The sequence below is a fragment of the Limanda limanda genome, chromosome 20 (assembly GCF_963576545.1).
Source record: "Limanda limanda chromosome 20, fLimLim1.1, whole genome shotgun sequence".
Lineage (NCBI taxonomy): Eukaryota > Metazoa > Chordata > Actinopteri > Pleuronectiformes > Pleuronectidae > Limanda > Limanda limanda.
In genome coordinates, this window is record NC_083655.1 from 14,309,251 (window position 1) to 14,325,061 (window position 15,811).

The following is a 15,811-nucleotide window of genomic DNA, read 5'->3' on the forward strand; positions in this document are numbered from 1 at the left end:
TACTTGCGATTGTTCTGTTTTAATCCAATGTTTTATATGAATTTTAATATTGAGGCGTATTAATTAGCTTCTTTCTACTGTTATTTTTACATTTTTAAAGGTTTTTAACCAATTTTTTATAGGGTTTGGATTTGTTCATGTTGTGAATTTAAACATTTTACACATTTTAATGTTTCCAGATCTTTACATGTTATTATTGACGTTTTTAAAGTCTTTATGAAGTTGTAGGTTTTATTGTACATTTTGTGGTTTTCTAACCTCACGATTTGTATCTGCTGTGTGAATTTTTAGCCTTTTAATTATTTTAAGGTGCATTTCTATTAAAGGTTTTCATGCTCAGTGGAACATATGATTTTTGACTTTTCACAAGCTCTACACATACTCAGAGGGTTATTTTGAATATGTCTGTCAAACACAGTGATAAACCTCAGCAAACTCAAGTCTGTTCAGTGGTATTGATCAATGATTAATCCCAGAATAATGACACTGAACACAAGGCTTTAAATGTTGTTCTTCTGAGCTAAAAAGCAGAGTTAAATATCCAGCATCAAAGAAATTGTGATTTGAGAACATCAGCTCCGTCGTCTCTCATCAGGACCATGATGTTCCTCCCCATCAAAAAATTCCTGCCTTGCCTCATGGCTCAATAACTTAACAATAACGTGCCGGCTGATCTCACTGGGAGAGCGTGTGTGTGTACATTGGACCACTGTGGCACCTCATTGTGACTGAGAGGCCTGAGCTGAGGGTTTAGCTGCAGCCATAGGGACACTAATCCTGATTTATATCAACACACAGTCAATGTGTTGATACGACGTGATGCATTCAGGTTATGCCGGTATGTCTGGAAACGTAATTCTCACTGACACGTAATGTTCTGTTACAAAACGTAAGCATCTTGTTTTTTCCATGATTGTGTCCCTCATTTATTTCAGCTTCAAACACTAACAGACTGTTTACATCACCCCCCTGCTGACGTCAGGTCTGTGAATGTGTTTATTATGGTTAACTATTGAATGTCACAAGTCCAGAGTGGTAGTTTAAGACCGCTGCAGTGCAAACAACACACATGTCCTACACATGTCCCATGTGCTGAGGTCTTTGTTAGTTTCATCAAGAACTAAAAATGTGGCATGACGCTCTGACAGGCTCATAAATCAACTTCCTGTTCACCAAGACTGTCAGAAGGAAAGACAGTGATGAGCAGAGGTGGAGATTTGTTAGATGATCTCATTACCCAGTCGTAAATGTGCCGTCCACGCTGATCCTCAAGTGACCTTTTGACGCTTTCTCATATGTTGTGTGGGCTAATTTATCTGTTTATCAGTCATAAATATTCCGTTGTAGAAAAACATCAGAGCACATATCACCTCAATTTACAGCAGAAACAAACACACTCCCACTGATAACACACACGCACACACCTCACAGTACAAACTCTACCATCTGTCCATCAGACTCCTGACAGTTTAATGAAACTCACATCTGAGCGACACATAACACACATCCTCACCAGCTGCTTATATCAGCCAGGAGGGCAGAGCGTGAGTCTGTGTATCATTCTCTCCACAAGCATCAAGCTTTGAATCATCGGCCCTGAGAGCAGAGCAGACCAGGACGGTGTTTACAGAGAGGAGAGGTTCAGGAGTCACAGGGGTAAAGATCAGACGAGAGAAGAGGCCAAGGGATACGTCTTGTCTTTTGATTTTTGAGTGATCCGAACATCAAGCTGGCGGCAGATGAGACCATGAGCTTGGAGGAGGAGGGAGAGGCCGCCGGAGGCCGGGACAGCCCAGCGGACATGGAGTCGCACGGAAAGCTGATGCGCACTGAGCTGGAGTGGGACATCCCCATGGCAGTGACGCTGCCCATGCAGGTGCAACCTGACCCAGCACATCAACCCTTCCCCTTCCTGGACACAACACTGGCCGACCTGGGCATCGAGGAGTGAGTGTGCTGTGAGTGACCTTCAGAAAACAGATGTTTCAGGTAGATTTAAATATATAAATGTGTGTGTGCAGGTCAGAGGTGAAGGAGAGGGTGGTGTGGGTCGACACCAAGAAGACGCAGGTGAAGAACAAAGCAGGGAAGCTGAAGGAGAAGGAGATCACCATCCTGGAGGTACGACTTAAAGATGATAGGAGTCCAAAAATTATGTTTTGTGGCAAAGTAAACAGCCAAAAAAGACCATTTGGTTTCTTCTCGTAGGTGCGAGTGAAAGCCCAGAAGGCCGGAGAGAAAGAGCTCCAGGAGGTGTTGTACAGCACTGAGGCCCACACTGACCGCTCCTTCTGTCGCACGGGAATGAACATCCTGCCCTGGAAACAGAGATACACAGGTCGGCAGAGAGCTTTCACTGATCTACTAACTTGTGCTTTTACACTTATTTTGCCAGGGGGGCTTGTGCATCACTTGCTGTTAGTGTGGCTTCAAAAAACATAGGGAAATAATTGTTTTTGTGCGACCAAAACGTGAGTTGGTCTCAGGGATGTGAATCACAACACTGTGTTGCACCCTGAGGCCATGAAATGACATCATCCCAAACATGACATGAACGTCCAAATAAAAACACTAACTTCAGAACTTGAGAAATTTGTGAAAAGCCGGCTTGAAGTTGCTCAGCAAGTGTTTTCACCGCTGTCCGTTTCTTTGTTTATGACCAAAAATCACTTAACGGATTTCCGCTAAAACTTAGTGGAAGGATGTTCTGTTCAGTTTTTTCTGTGTTTCTGTTTTTGTGTGGGCTTTTTACATCTTCAATGTTTTCCAAGAGAATGATTCATGGATAAATTAAACATGTTACACTGATATCATTGAGTGTGTGAAATTTAGAGCAGCTTGTTTTTATTTTGAAGGACTATTGGGCTTATTTATTTTCATGTGTACAGATAAGACGGGTCATTGTGTGGTGATACAAATGTGCTGTTATTTCCTCTTGAGCACATACTGATATCAGTGGGCTAACAAACACCTCTCTGTGTCTGTGTCAGGGGAGAATGGAGCGACAGCCGTGCAGATGACGAGGGCACTGGACATGGAAAACAAGCAGCCGGACTCGACTGAGGCAGACGGACAGCGGGATATCTGAAGAGACCTGAAGTGTGTTTTGATATAAATCACAGAGCTGCACATTTGCTTCATCTTTAGAACAAGGGCAGCATAGTTGTTTAACTAATCCATTGCAAAGTTTGTTTAGAGGATCCAAAGTGTCGTCAGTTCCTCGTTCTACACCAGGATTAATGTCTAAGTTTGAAATCTGCCTGAGTTGAAAGATTGTGTCAAATTCTTTGCTAAATTGCTGCGTTTGTAAAAAGAAAAATATTCTGTTACACTTGCCGAGTGTGTGACAGGAAACTTTTGTAAAGTTTTGTGTGTAAAGTAGATTAATTTCCTCGCACTTGCATTACTCCACCGGCCAATCGTGTCTATCCAGCTCAGGATATATGTGTTTGTGCAGTTGTCATTATTCAGACTGACCAAAATCGTATAAATCCCCTTAACCATGACCAATTAATGCCTAACCTTAATCCAATTAAATTCACATTTAATCCCAAACTCTGACCTGATGTGAAATGTTGTTACATTCTCCCCAGTCACTGTGTTGAACATCATGAGGTCACAGTGAAGTTGACCTTTGACCTTTGGAATGCAACACATCATCCATCGACATGTTATCCCCTAAAATATCTGTGTGAAATTGTTTTTGTGATAACCGTGTGGATTCTTGAGTAATGGTCGAAAACATGGTTTGTTGACGTTACAGTGACCTTGACCTTTGACCACCAGTACTACATCCGTTTATGTTTGAGTCCCAGTGAACGTGTGTGAGAAATTTCCCATAAGGCATTCCTGAGAGACGAGGGTGGAGTCCGACCATCTGAACACTTCTGCTGCACAACATGGTCACAGGTCGAGTGGCTCACCTTTAATACTTTACTAAAGGTATAGAAAGCAGTTCAATAATTACAACAACTGTTACTTATGAGTTCAAATGTGTTTAGTTAAAGAGCTCTGAGTGTTTTCAGAGTTTTCACAGGAGCACACATCTGAGATGTTGAGCCATTTGATGGATCCCTTCATAAGAGTAACGCAGTACAAGTGGAGAATCCATGCAGCCGCTGACTACAGATTGTAGCTGGGAATGAAATATTATATTTAACAGGAGCTCAAATTTATTGCTACACATTTGTAGCAAAGCCAGAGATCTGTGTGAACAGCAGCAACAAGGGAACAGTAGCAGTTTGGAGTAGTGCTTTTCAAGGAATGACAAAAAAAAAACTAAATACAAATGTAACCAAAGGATGGTAAAGAGGGAGTCTTAAAATAACCAAAGTTCAAAAAGGGCATGCAAATAAGAAAATAAATAAATGGTTCCTACTCCAGGGGAGAACTGCTGAAGGTAATAGTAGTTACTGTAGATATCTGAAGTGCTTTACTTAGATCAGCTTTAGGGAACCTATGCAAAAACTGTCCCGTTTTCCACCTCCAGTATAAAAATGTTTCTTGGCTGGCCTCCGAGTCGGCTACGCTGCAGAGATGGCAGCACTGAGTTTGGCCTGTTGCTCCCCAGCGAGAGGGATCACAGCTAACTGGAAGTCTGCCAAGTTGCGCTGGGCAAATTCCCTCATCAGCAAGGCCACGTTGTTCTGGGTTTCTGTGGACGAGAGACACAAGCTTGTTTTCAGACGTGAACTAAAAATAAAATAAAAAGTCAGTAAAACTTGGTCTGGAGGCAGAACATGAAGTACAATTTAGAGTAAAACCACATTTTGTGTTTCCTTGCCACAATGACCATCATATTCCTTGACCTGGTGTCATTGCTTTTCAAGTGCCTTTGAGTTTGCCATTACATAAGCCTTTGTTTGTATGATACCTCAGTCACATACATGTTTTCAATTTGGTCGTAAATAAGAGTCTCTTGCTGTCCCTGCAGCTTCTTTGAGAATTTCTGTGTCGGCTCTTACCGCCAAAAGATCTCGAAAGGCCCTGTCTTTCCAAGTTGATCTCTTGGTCTGTGTTCTCCGTGTTCTCCTCTATTTCATCCAATTCCATACTTGGATTCTTCTAGAAGATTATCCCTGACATTTTCTGGATATGTTAAGAGGGTTCTTGTATAGTTTTGGGAGAAAACGTTCAGAGTTACTGACTCAAACATTTGTATCCTTACATACAACGCATCTGGGAAATGTCTGGTGTGAAAGCAGCTCGAAAAACAGCGATGCTACAGATAGAAAGCTGCAGATGGTTGACTGTGGATTTCAGTTAGCGTGAACATTAAAATAAACTAGATTTACTCTCTTTGCACTCTGTTTAGTTTCCGTGCTTCACATCTTGCAGCCTGATTCAAAATTTTAAGCAACAATATTCACCTTCATTAATTTCCTTGTTGCCCAACACATCACTGGATGCAGCAACTATGGGCTTCATTAACTTCACAACCTGAAATGGAAAAAGAAAAAAATTATCAAAACAAGAGTCATCAGGATATATAACATATCCTCCTAACACCCACCCAGAGGTTGATTATACTCCCCCTGTAAACAGAAAGCTGTGTGATATCTTTCTGTTGCTTATTGGTAAAAGGCTCTGAGGTTAGAAGACTCAATTTGACCAAGTAAAATACAGAAAATAATTAAAAATTCAAGAAACAGGTAATATCAAAAGACACCATTTTACTACCAGACTGAAAAATCCACATGGTTACTCTTCCAGACATTAGTAGTTTACAGGCTTAATGATCACAATATCCAAATGCACACATCACACTAGGTTTCTGAGTGTAATCCAACATGTGATTTTTGCTCTGAGATCCAAGTATCTGCTTGTAGATATATTGCACATTTTTCCGTCAGTGTCTATTTATTTATCTCTGCACCTTCCTCATTTTTCTGGGAAAGTCTTAAAATGCTTCCAGACCACATGCATACAGAGACGGTATATTTTCTTATATCAAGCTTCCCAGTAGTCACAATCTCAACACACACGCTCTCTCTGCACTGGGGATGTTAATAGTGAGTGTTAATGAGCTGTGTACTGTACCAGATCAGGACTGTGTGTGTAGAGCATGGCCAGGCAGCTGAACACCGTCTTGTTCTCCTCCAGGTCCTCTTTTAGGGGCAGACGATCCACCAGAGCAGGAACCACCTGTCACACAGCACAACAGCTGATTTCACTCAACAACAAACACACTTCTGCCGCTGAGTGTTCTGCTTGTGAAAAAAATGGTGTCAGTAGTAGAGATAGAACCATCTTGAATGAGAGGTGTAAATTGTATCTGTACCTGCTCCAGAGGAACAGCTTCTATATTACTCATGATCATCCTGCAGAGGGCAGCACACAGGTTGTCGATCACCCTAAGGTCTGACTCTTTGGTGAGCATGTTGGAAAACACCGACAGCATCATCGGAAAATCTCTGGTGCACACTTTGCTAAGGAAACCCCATTAGAAAACGATTATTACACAACTAACTCCAAATAGAAGGAGCCAACGGGTGAAAAGGATACGTTACAACGATGGGTCCAGCTGCCTGGGCCAGACATCCCAGTCCAAACACGCTGTTGTTGCGAACCTCTGCGTCACTGTCCCTCACCCCAGCCACCAGCACAGGCAGCAGCCGGTTGGACAGCCGGCCCGCCACTCCCCTACCCCCGGCTACGCCTGCAAGGGACTCCAGGATTTCTCCAATAGTGCCCAAAGAGAAGGAGCGTTCTGCCACCGTGCACGAGGATTTCTGTTGAACCAGAACAGAATCAGTCAGCTACTGACCAAAACCCGGAAAAAACTGTGTTATTCTAAAAGTCGTCCGGGCGTCTGGACTCACAGCTTTGCTCATGATCAGAGGCAGCAGGTCATTGAGGAACGGGGCGAAGCTGTCTGCAGGGACAGAAGCGGCCACTAGGGGAATCCCCTCCCCGGCAAACTCCTGTAGCATGGCGTCATACTCCGCCTGCAACAAAGAGCACACAGAGTTGTTACGGCAGGGATTTGGGCACGAAACAACATGCACCCAGAGAGACAGATAATATTGAAATGGTCCCTGACAATTCTGTAAATGTTGCCACGGTTCTTCTACAAATGTAGAATTTGAATACTTCTAAAAATGAGAAAAAACAATTCCTGATTTCCAGTTCTTTTAAAAAAAATTCTGAATACTACTTAGCTACTATAACATGACAAAAATCACTTGTGTATGACGTGTAAATATGGACTGAAATATTTATTGCGGTGAGGAGGTGTTTGACCTCTTGTTCCTCATCATCAGCTTCATCAGCACCCCCGTCCTGACAAACCATCTGAACACAGGCAGAAAAGAGAGAACAACAGCAGAGGGTTATAAGCAAAACTAGCTTTGGCAGATGACGTCATCTCCTGATCCCCTTTTAGTCTCTCACCTTCTTCTTCAGCACATCGCGGATGATGTGGCTGATCTCCTTTAGGCGTGACGGATTTCTGAAAACCTCCTCCTTGCAGGTCTTCATAAGGTTGTTCATGGTTTCCAGGACCCCCATCACAACCTGGCGCTCCTGCTCGGTCCGAACCGTTTCCAGGAGGCAAGGCAGCACCACGTCCAGCAACTTCAGAAGGGCTAATATACAGTTCAAATAGGCTGAAGGTGAATACATTCATACCTGCTGGACAGTCTTAGAAAATAAGGAAATCTGTAAGTTAGCTGACCTCCACTTTAATGTTTGCAGCTCTGTACATTTCTGCGTTTCCTAATAATAATATCAGCAGGTAAGAGTTCCTGAGAGTAGAGCTTACCCTGGTGGTTGGCCTCAGTGGGACTCTCCTTCCACGCTTTGTGCTGAGCTCGACAGAACTGGCCCATGGCTCCAAATGCTGCCCTGCGGACGTCCTCATGGGGAAACTATGGAGGGAGAGGAGAGGGGGAGCATAGAAAAGCATCAAGTTACAGCAACGGGAAAGGTGTTGCTCGACAAGACAGCTGCCCAATGTGAAGCCAAAGTGTCTTGATTGTCCTTTAGTGGCTGGCTGCAGTAAAGGTTAGAAACCCTGGCTCCTCCATGTTAGCATATTGAATAATATTTTGTATTTTGCAAATTTCCTAATTAACCAGAGACTATAAATAAATAAAAGATTAGCAATTCAGAGAAGTCATATTATATATCTTTTAAAAGGTCAGTTTAAGAACTGAGAACATGTTGCAAGATCAAAACTTGAAAATCTGAATACGGACACATCCATTTATACCCAGACACGATGTTAACACAAATACCGACCACTAAGTGCCCAGCACAGACCATTAGACAAAGAGGGAAGGTTGGACCAAAGACGCAATGACTTACATCTCTCATCTCGTAAACCTGCTGGAAGCTCGACTCCAGGAAAGCTTGAAAGGCAGCTCTGTCAGAGGAAAGCACAACAAGTTCAGAACCACTTACCGATATTAATATACAGGCTTTTAAGGAAGAAATTACACAGATTAGAAAATGTAATTCAAACTAAGAATCATCGCTGCAGTTATAACCTTTAATTTGCCTACATGAAAAATATTACAATAAAATGTGTGAGAGTAGCAGTAAATATAATATAAAGGCTGAGCCAGAATCCTGTTAATGTTAAAATGTGTGAAGCTGTGGTGAAGATTTTACCCTGTGTTGAAGGCGATCTCTCCCAGTGCGTCACAGGCGTCCTCCTTCTCATCGATGTAGGCATTCTCCACACTGAACCTGAGAGACGGAGAAACGTGGTGTCAGATGGGTCGATAGCAGAAGAAGTTGGGGCGGAGATATACTGTATATACCTACATATATTCTAGGAATCTGTGTCTCAAGGAGGTGCAGTGTTGAATTTGGTGCAATTTGGAAACTCAATTTATTCAATTTGAATAAACTTTAAATAAACAGGGGACCTGGGACTTGAGGCTCTGCGTGCCGAGTCAAGCTTCTCTGAACTTTGATTAAACTAGTGTACAGCTCTCCCCTTAATCCATATCTTTACGCTTGCAACTGTATATTAATTTAAACCGAATATGTTGCAACACGAAGCCTGAAAAACTAAAATTGTGTGAATGTGCAAAAACCTCCACTCTGTATACGTATGAGTGCACGTGTGTACGTGTGTGAGAATTTTACCCTGCAATATCGTTGATATCCGCCTCGGTCTCATCTTCTGTAAAATCAGATACATCTTTTCCTTCATCTTCTTTGTCGTCATCATTGTCTTCATCATCCAGGAGCACGAACGTCTTGTCCTCCTCAAGGTGAGCCTGAGGAGACATGATGGAGAAAAGTCAAACGCTGTATCATACTCATATCATTGAGGAGTCGCATTGACAATATATATTTTTTACCGTGATGCCTTCATTAGACTTGAGGGCGAGCAGCATGACTGTGGTAATGGCAGTGAGGTGAGGAGTCAGGCATTCAGGGCTCACTGTGGATACAGCAGAATATAGGCCGTACCTAAAAGAGGGATAGAGAAGCATATACCATTATTTCTAAATAAGAGAAAATGCACCAAAACAGTTGTGGCAGAAGGAAACAATATTTATTCAGGAAATAATTTTAAAAAACTCTAGCTACTTACGTGCAGCGTCTCAGATCCGGGTCATCGATGGTGTCCGTGAGGTTGAGGCCCAGCTGAATACACTCTGCTGCAAGAGGACTGAAGACATCTTTGCCAATGGTACGAGCCAACACAGACAGAGTGTCTGAGAGCATCAACAAAACACAGTCAACATCCAGTCATTCAGGTTACATGCACTCAGGGTGTTGTTGAGGCAGATGCAGTACCTACCCAGCGACTGAGTTTGTAGGGACCTCATTTCTTCCGTGGTGGTGGTCAGGAAGCCCTTCAGGTTCTCAATTACAGGAGGGAAGTATGGAACCAGCAGCTCTTTGGCAGCGTTGGCTGAGAAGAAAGCGATTCAGATTTTGGTCTTGAGTTTGACATTTTTACTTGACAGTTTCATTAATTATCAGCCTTTTAACCAGAGTTGAACTGGAATATCGTTTGGCTAAGATGTAAACCTGCCGTCTCTCTCAACCCGGACATAGTAAATACTTTAGTAAAATAAACCCATACGCTTGCAAAGTGATGTTGCCATGTAAACTAAGACAATCCTTTTTTTGTGCGTGTGTTTGCATGATGATTTTCTTGTGAATCTGTGACCTCTTACCTATGGCGCCGATGGCCGACACAGCGAGCTCCCTTATCTTGAGGTTTTCAGTGTTGTTGAGGGCGGACAACATGGTCTCCATCAGAGTGGGCAGGTACGGTTCAATATCTGAACCTATTTAGAGAGAAAAGTTAAAGTTGTGTAATTTTCTGATTAGCTTTAAGTTGTTTTACTGGACAAGATGTGCAGGTTCTTCTGGATCAGTCATATAAACCTTTAGCTTACCTAAGTTCTCCATGAAGTTCTCGAGGGCGTAGAAGGCCTTGGTGACGTGGCCGACCTTGGCCTGGTTCAAGGAGGAGAGGTATCCCAACAGCAAAGGCATCAACTCCGGGCTGAACTTACTCACTTCAGGCTGTGAAGAGAAGGGGGTGGAAAAAAAGTTTATAACCAGAAACTTAGAAATGTATCGTATTTTGCAGGGGTGCCCCTACATTAGTATTATTAGGTAAGTAGATTTCCGACTTCCGACATACACAATCCCAATGACATAATCAAAACATTTAACAGTGTTGACTTTCACATGGGATAAAAACTATACATTATATTACTACATATTTGAGAGAAAAGAAGGAGAGGTAACTTAATTTTGCGAATTTGTATTTGCGAATGGGGGCAATTAAACAACTATATCAAAGTGCTTGACTTTGCAATCAGATGTACGCATTGAATGCATGATATGCACTATTGAATGATGATGTTTGTCCTGACTCACCTGTAAGTGTTCAGAGAACTGTCCCAGGGCAAAAAGGCCGGCACAGCGAACCACCTGATTACTGTCAGAGAGACTCTGACACACGGCCTGCAGCATTGGTGACAACAGCCTAACACAGGTAAACACACAGAGGGGTTAATGAACTCAAATCTTAGTGACTGATGACATATTAGTTATTTTCATTTGCCAATAGACAATACGGATCCTCAAAGAAAAAGAAAAACATACTTGGTGCGTATGTGGTCAGCACATCCTTCAGCCAGTACTGCCAGACACAAGAGGCCCCCCTTCTTCTGATAGGGGTTATCACTGGCGAGACAGGACTGAATGAAAGGCATCTGAAACACAAGATACAACACAGGGCTTTTTAATGAAGCAGGTATGTGACCGTCTCTTTACTCACACTTTACTTAATTCTGCATCGAACAACAAAAGGAACTTCAACGTTCAAGATGTAACTCCAGCCGCTAAGAGTCTCTCAATCAATACGATAACAAAAGACCTAGTTTGATGACATCATGAAGCAGCGCGGGAGTTAACTCACCAGTTGTTGGAACAGTTTCTCTGGAGGCATGTGGAGCGCCATTGTGTCAATGATCTGGATGATCAGAAAGAAATGAACAAGTTCAGATTATAATTGAAAGTACACACGTGGATTTTGTAAATCAACCCCACTCGTAAACTTCTCCCCACCTGTGCAGCGCAATGTTTGGGATTGTCATTCTCCGTGTCTCCAGTGTCGTTCTCGTCGTCCTCTGGGTCGTGCTCCCCGGGTGGGGGGGCTGCAACGAGGATGGGGAAGATGGCCTGCAGGCAGGGGTTCAGCAATTTCTGCTTCAGCACAGTCTGTGAAGTAGAGGACAAGGTGATTGATGTGAATTATGGAGTTTATTCCGAGCAGCAGGTGGCACCTCTTTTTCATCACAAGATATTTACTCATTTATTCATTATTTATTTCTAGTGGCCAAGGAGCGACCTTACCTTGCTCTTCAACTTGATGAGGAAGGTGACGCAGGAGAGACCCTTCACCCGCAAAGAGTTACTCAGTGTGGTGTCACTGCCCACCTGACAAAAACACACACACAGTGAAATTCAGATTACGAACATTACATGTCAGCTACAGGGACAAGTTGAGAATATAAAATTTGACAACAGATACAATACAGACAATTAGCTCCTACCTCCAACCAGAAGCGGATCATGTCGGCAACGTGAGGGACGATGACGGACACCTCGCTCTCCATGAGCTCGTTGAACACCTCCATGGCCTCGCTGGCTTGGTCCTGTCAGACAGAGAGAAACACAATGAAAGAACAGGTCGGACTTAACCATAATCTTTAATACACTTGACCTACAGCAGAAACAACAACAGTGATCTAATGTCTTTAACATATCACAATTTACCTGATCTGCCTTGATGAGGACTTTCAGGGCCGCAATCAGACTTGGGATGATCGAACGCATCAGGTGCTGTGGAGCAATCAAATGTAGCTTCAGCCATTGAAACATTTCTTCAAAATTACCTAAAGCTCGATACAGTTTTGCCCTTTGAATATTGTTTGTTCGCTAATGGTTTGTCTTTAGATTATATGAAGCTGTACTGGCAAGATATCGAGTGGAAAACAATAAGGAGGCTGCCCCACCATCTCCTCTGAGCCGGTGTATGCAGTGATGGCGGTGAGGGTGAGGATGCAGTAGTACAGGGCGGTCGGGTTGCTGTGGTCCTGCAGCACGGCACTGAACAGCTGCAGCAGCTGGCAGTAGTGAGGCTTGAAAGACTCCGGGTTGGAATCCATCACCTTGTTCAGCAGCAGGAGGCCAACCTGTCGGGACACAGGAGATTGGATTTTATTGACAAACATAACATAAACAGAAATGGGTGCGGGACTCTTCTCCCTCACCCACGCCTCAATTCTGTGTTACATTAACAAACATAACAGTATATTGCACATCCACATTTCTCTCCTGTTTTGCATTTGACTTTTTATTTAACTTTTTATATCTTGTATATATCTGTTTTTGCATTTTACTCTTTATTTAACTTTTTATATCTTGTATATATTTTTGTTTTATATACAGTTATTTCTTTCTTATGTGAAGTACTTATTGTGTTTTTATGCTTTATGTTAAATGTATGCACCTATTTACCAAAGAAATCCTTTCTGATTCTGATTTCTGATTCACAACACCAGTCTGTTTTCTTATAAATATTTCACACTGAATCTGAAGCTGCAATTTAGCTTGAGGGTTAGGTCCGTCCGTGCCAACTGTGCCATGAGCATGTCACCTCTGCCTTCTTTCATACTTGTATTTGATGCTCAGTGCTTTCAGTCTTCAAAATGCAACCACACTGCCAGAAAAAGGCAAAGAGGAAGAGGCAACACAAACAGAACAGTTTCCACAGACTCTTCTTGCCTCAGGCTCAATCCGTGTTACACTAGACGACCCGAGCACCAGATCAACATAGTTGGGAGGTATGAGACGGGCGACACAACACCACGGACACTAACAGCGCCCACAAGTAGGCTCGACTCCCTGTACCTGTCTCTCGTGGAGGTTGCTGCTCTTGGTGGACTGATTGAGGAACTGCAGCAGAGCAGGCCAGCGGTCCGGGGTCTCGTGTTTGACCATCACTGCGCAGAGCTGGGAAAGCGAGTGCTGCACCGTGTGTCTGCGAAATGAGGAACACAGACATGACTCCGGACTTATTCATTCATATACGAGCTTTCAAGCTTAAGTCACAACTGTATCATCTGTGTGTCTAGACAATGTCACTTTAAACACATTAAACCAGGGAAATTCAGAATTAGAATAATGACACTAGACAATACACATAATAGTGCAGAGTGTTTAAAGTGCATGTACATCATGAGTATTCAGATATAATAAACTACGAGTGTAAAGACTGAAGAACTTACTCTGTTTCCTGCACGAAGGCCTGTAGCACCACCAGCTTGAGGCTGTCAGAGCAAAGCAAACATCACCGATTACAAGTTATGTTCAACTTCATTTCAACACTAATATGGAGGTGTTAAAGTCTTCATTTAAAAGTTACGACGCACCTCTCTCTGTCGCCCGGGCTGATCTTGCTCCAGTGTTTCTTCACTCGCAGCCTCAGCATCACTGCAGCCGACTGACGGACCTGAGAAGTCAAACAGAGAGATTTGAGCTGGTTTACGTACACAGTCAGACACAGAGACAGGAGCTGACACCTGTCAATCATCTGTCATCCTGGAGGTGATGCTTCGATTTTCCCTTCTCACTCAAACACGTGAAGTACCTCGGGGTTCTGGGAGCCGGTCATGACAGCACACAGGGCTGGGACAATGGCTGGATCTTTGAAAGCCTGCTTCAGCTGGGCTGTGGCCTGACAGTGGACAAAAGAAAGAGTGATCTCACCAGGTCTGGCTTCCTGCCACAGTCACAGAGCTGCAGCAACACATGGCACAGACTCTCCATCTTTATGACGAGTTACTGCACTGAGAGCAAACAGCTCAACACAGAACACACTGCTACTAAACACCATGAGCAGGGTGTTTTACAGTTTGCAAGAATTAACTTAACTGGGTTAGTAAGCTAGCTAACTTCTTGCACTGATGCTAACTTGAGTAAAGTTGCGTGGGGCGTCACCTGCTGGATGACGGCATTGTCAGGCTGTGTCAGCTGCAGCAGAATCTGCTCCAGTTCTTGTGTCATGTTGTTCGCTGCAGATGTTTCTCCTCCGTTCACCTGCTGGTTCCGATCCACCTGGACTCAGTGTCACTGTGCTGGCTGCTGACTCGCTGGTGTCCGGCCTCGGTGTGGCTCGGTTCGGCCGCGATCAGCAGAGTTAACCTGCACTTTGTGAACTTGGTGGAGAGTCAGAGGAGTCGTGGAGCTGAGGAGGTGGTGAGGTGGAGCTGACAGACACGAGCTGCTCGGTGAGAGCCGACACGAGGAGGACAGGGGCTGACAGGACTCACTCGTGGGATCAGTTAAAGGGACCTGCGGGTCTTCAGCCGGGCGGCAGCAAACAGCGCCCTCAGCTGGACAGGAGGTCACAGCACAACTCGTTCAGAAACTAAACGAGAACTAGAAACTTCAAATAAAAAAGTATCCCTAAATTAAAATTAGAAAAAGCTAAGAAGTTGTTGAATAAAGTTATACTGAAAATGTGTTCAATGTGATCTGTAAATTATATGTTCTTTAATAATGTTTAATTCTATCTATCTATCTATCTATCTATCTATCTATCTATCTATCTATCTATCTATCTATCTATCTATCTATCTATCTATCTATCTATCTATCTATCTATCTATCTATCTATCTATCTATCTATCTATCTATCTATCTATCTATCTATCTATCTATCTATCTATCTATCTATCTATCTATCTATCTATCTATCTATCTATCTATCTACCTACCTACCTACCTACCTACCTATCTATCTATCTATCTATCTATCTATCTATCTATCTATCTATCTATCTATCTATCTATCTATCTATCTATCTATCTATCTATCTATCTATCTATCTATCTATCTATCTATCTATCTATCTATCTATCTATCTATCTATCTATCTATCTATCTATCTATCTATCTATCTATCTATCTATCTATCTATCTATCTATCTATCTATCTATCTATCTATCTATCTATCTATCTATCTATCTATCTATCTATCTATCTATCTATCTATCTATCTATCTATCTATCTATCTATCTATGGTCCAAAGTGATGTGCTCAAATTTCAGAGGCTGGAACAACATTTCTATAAAGTTTTTCATTAATTAACTACTTTACTTTACTTTATTTGATTCAGTAAAGGCATACCAAATAAATCCCTTTTTGTTCAGCATGTATTGAAAACGTTATTTTTAAAGTTTTTTCTCATACATATCTGAGTCTATGGATTAGAAGTAGGCTGATATCAAGTACATCGGTTGTATTGATAAATACAACA

General features: G+C 42.7%; 2 protein-coding genes across 2 annotated transcripts; one reads left to right on the forward strand and one right to left on the reverse strand.

The window, feature by feature from the left end:
- The first annotated feature begins 1,747 nt into the window (after positions 1-1,747).
- Positions 1,748-3,088, forward strand: si:ch211-196f5.2 (uncharacterized protein LOC556372 homolog). The gene is made up of 4 exons (XM_061094312.1): positions 1,748-1,947; positions 2,022-2,121; positions 2,209-2,338; positions 2,991-3,088. Exons 1-4 carry the CDS (start codon positions 1,748-1,750, stop codon positions 3,086-3,088), a joined length of 528 nt encoding a protein of 175 aa, XP_060950295.1.
- Positions 3,089-3,919: 831 nt separating this feature from the next.
- Positions 3,920-14,806, reverse strand: ipo4 (importin 4). The gene is made up of 30 exons (XM_061093674.1): positions 14,488-14,806; positions 14,138-14,224; positions 13,920-13,999; positions 13,776-13,817; positions 13,399-13,528; positions 12,501-12,680; positions 12,262-12,327; positions 12,039-12,140; positions 11,839-11,922; positions 11,551-11,703; positions 11,402-11,455; positions 11,086-11,195; positions 10,858-10,966; positions 10,368-10,497; positions 10,143-10,256; positions 9,761-9,874; positions 9,551-9,674; positions 9,315-9,426; positions 9,097-9,230; positions 8,614-8,691; positions 8,308-8,365; positions 7,763-7,868; positions 7,393-7,586; positions 7,243-7,293; positions 6,822-6,947; positions 6,505-6,731; positions 6,281-6,413; positions 6,040-6,144; positions 5,370-5,439; positions 3,920-4,654 (listed from the first exon to the last, which is right to left on the reverse strand). Exons 1-30 carry the CDS (start codon positions 14,551-14,553, stop codon positions 4,524-4,526), a joined length of 3,270 nt encoding a protein of 1,089 aa, XP_060949657.1. The 5' UTR covers positions 14,554-14,806; the 3' UTR covers positions 3,920-4,523.
- Between the last annotated feature and the right edge of the window lie 1,005 nt (positions 14,807-15,811).

Bases quoted from the DNA above. Each gene is read 5' to 3' on its own strand.
- si:ch211-196f5.2 (XM_061094312.1), top strand. From the start codon at position 1,748: ATGAGCTTGGAGGAGGAGGGAGAGGCCGCCGGAGGCCGGGACAGCCCA. The intron at 1,948-2,021 runs GTGAGTGTGCTG...GTGTGTGTGCAG, and splicing joins GCCGACCTGGGCATCGAGGA to GTCAGAGGTGAAGGAGAGGG. The intron at 2,122-2,208 runs GTACGACTTAAA...TTCTTCTCGTAG, and splicing joins AGGAGATCACCATCCTGGAG to GTGCGAGTGAAAGCCCAGAA.
- ipo4 (XM_061093674.1), bottom strand. From the start codon at position 14,553: ATGACACAAGAACTGGAGCAGATTCTGCTGCAGCTGACACAGCCTGAC. The intron at 10,257-10,367 runs GTAAGCTAAAGG...CTCTCTAAATAG, and splicing joins GAACTTCATGGAGAACTTAG to GTTCAGATATTGAACCGTAC. The intron at 6,145-6,280 runs GTACAGATACAA...GCTGTGTGACAG, and splicing joins AAGCTGTTCCTCTGGAGCAG to GTGGTTCCTGCTCTGGTGGA.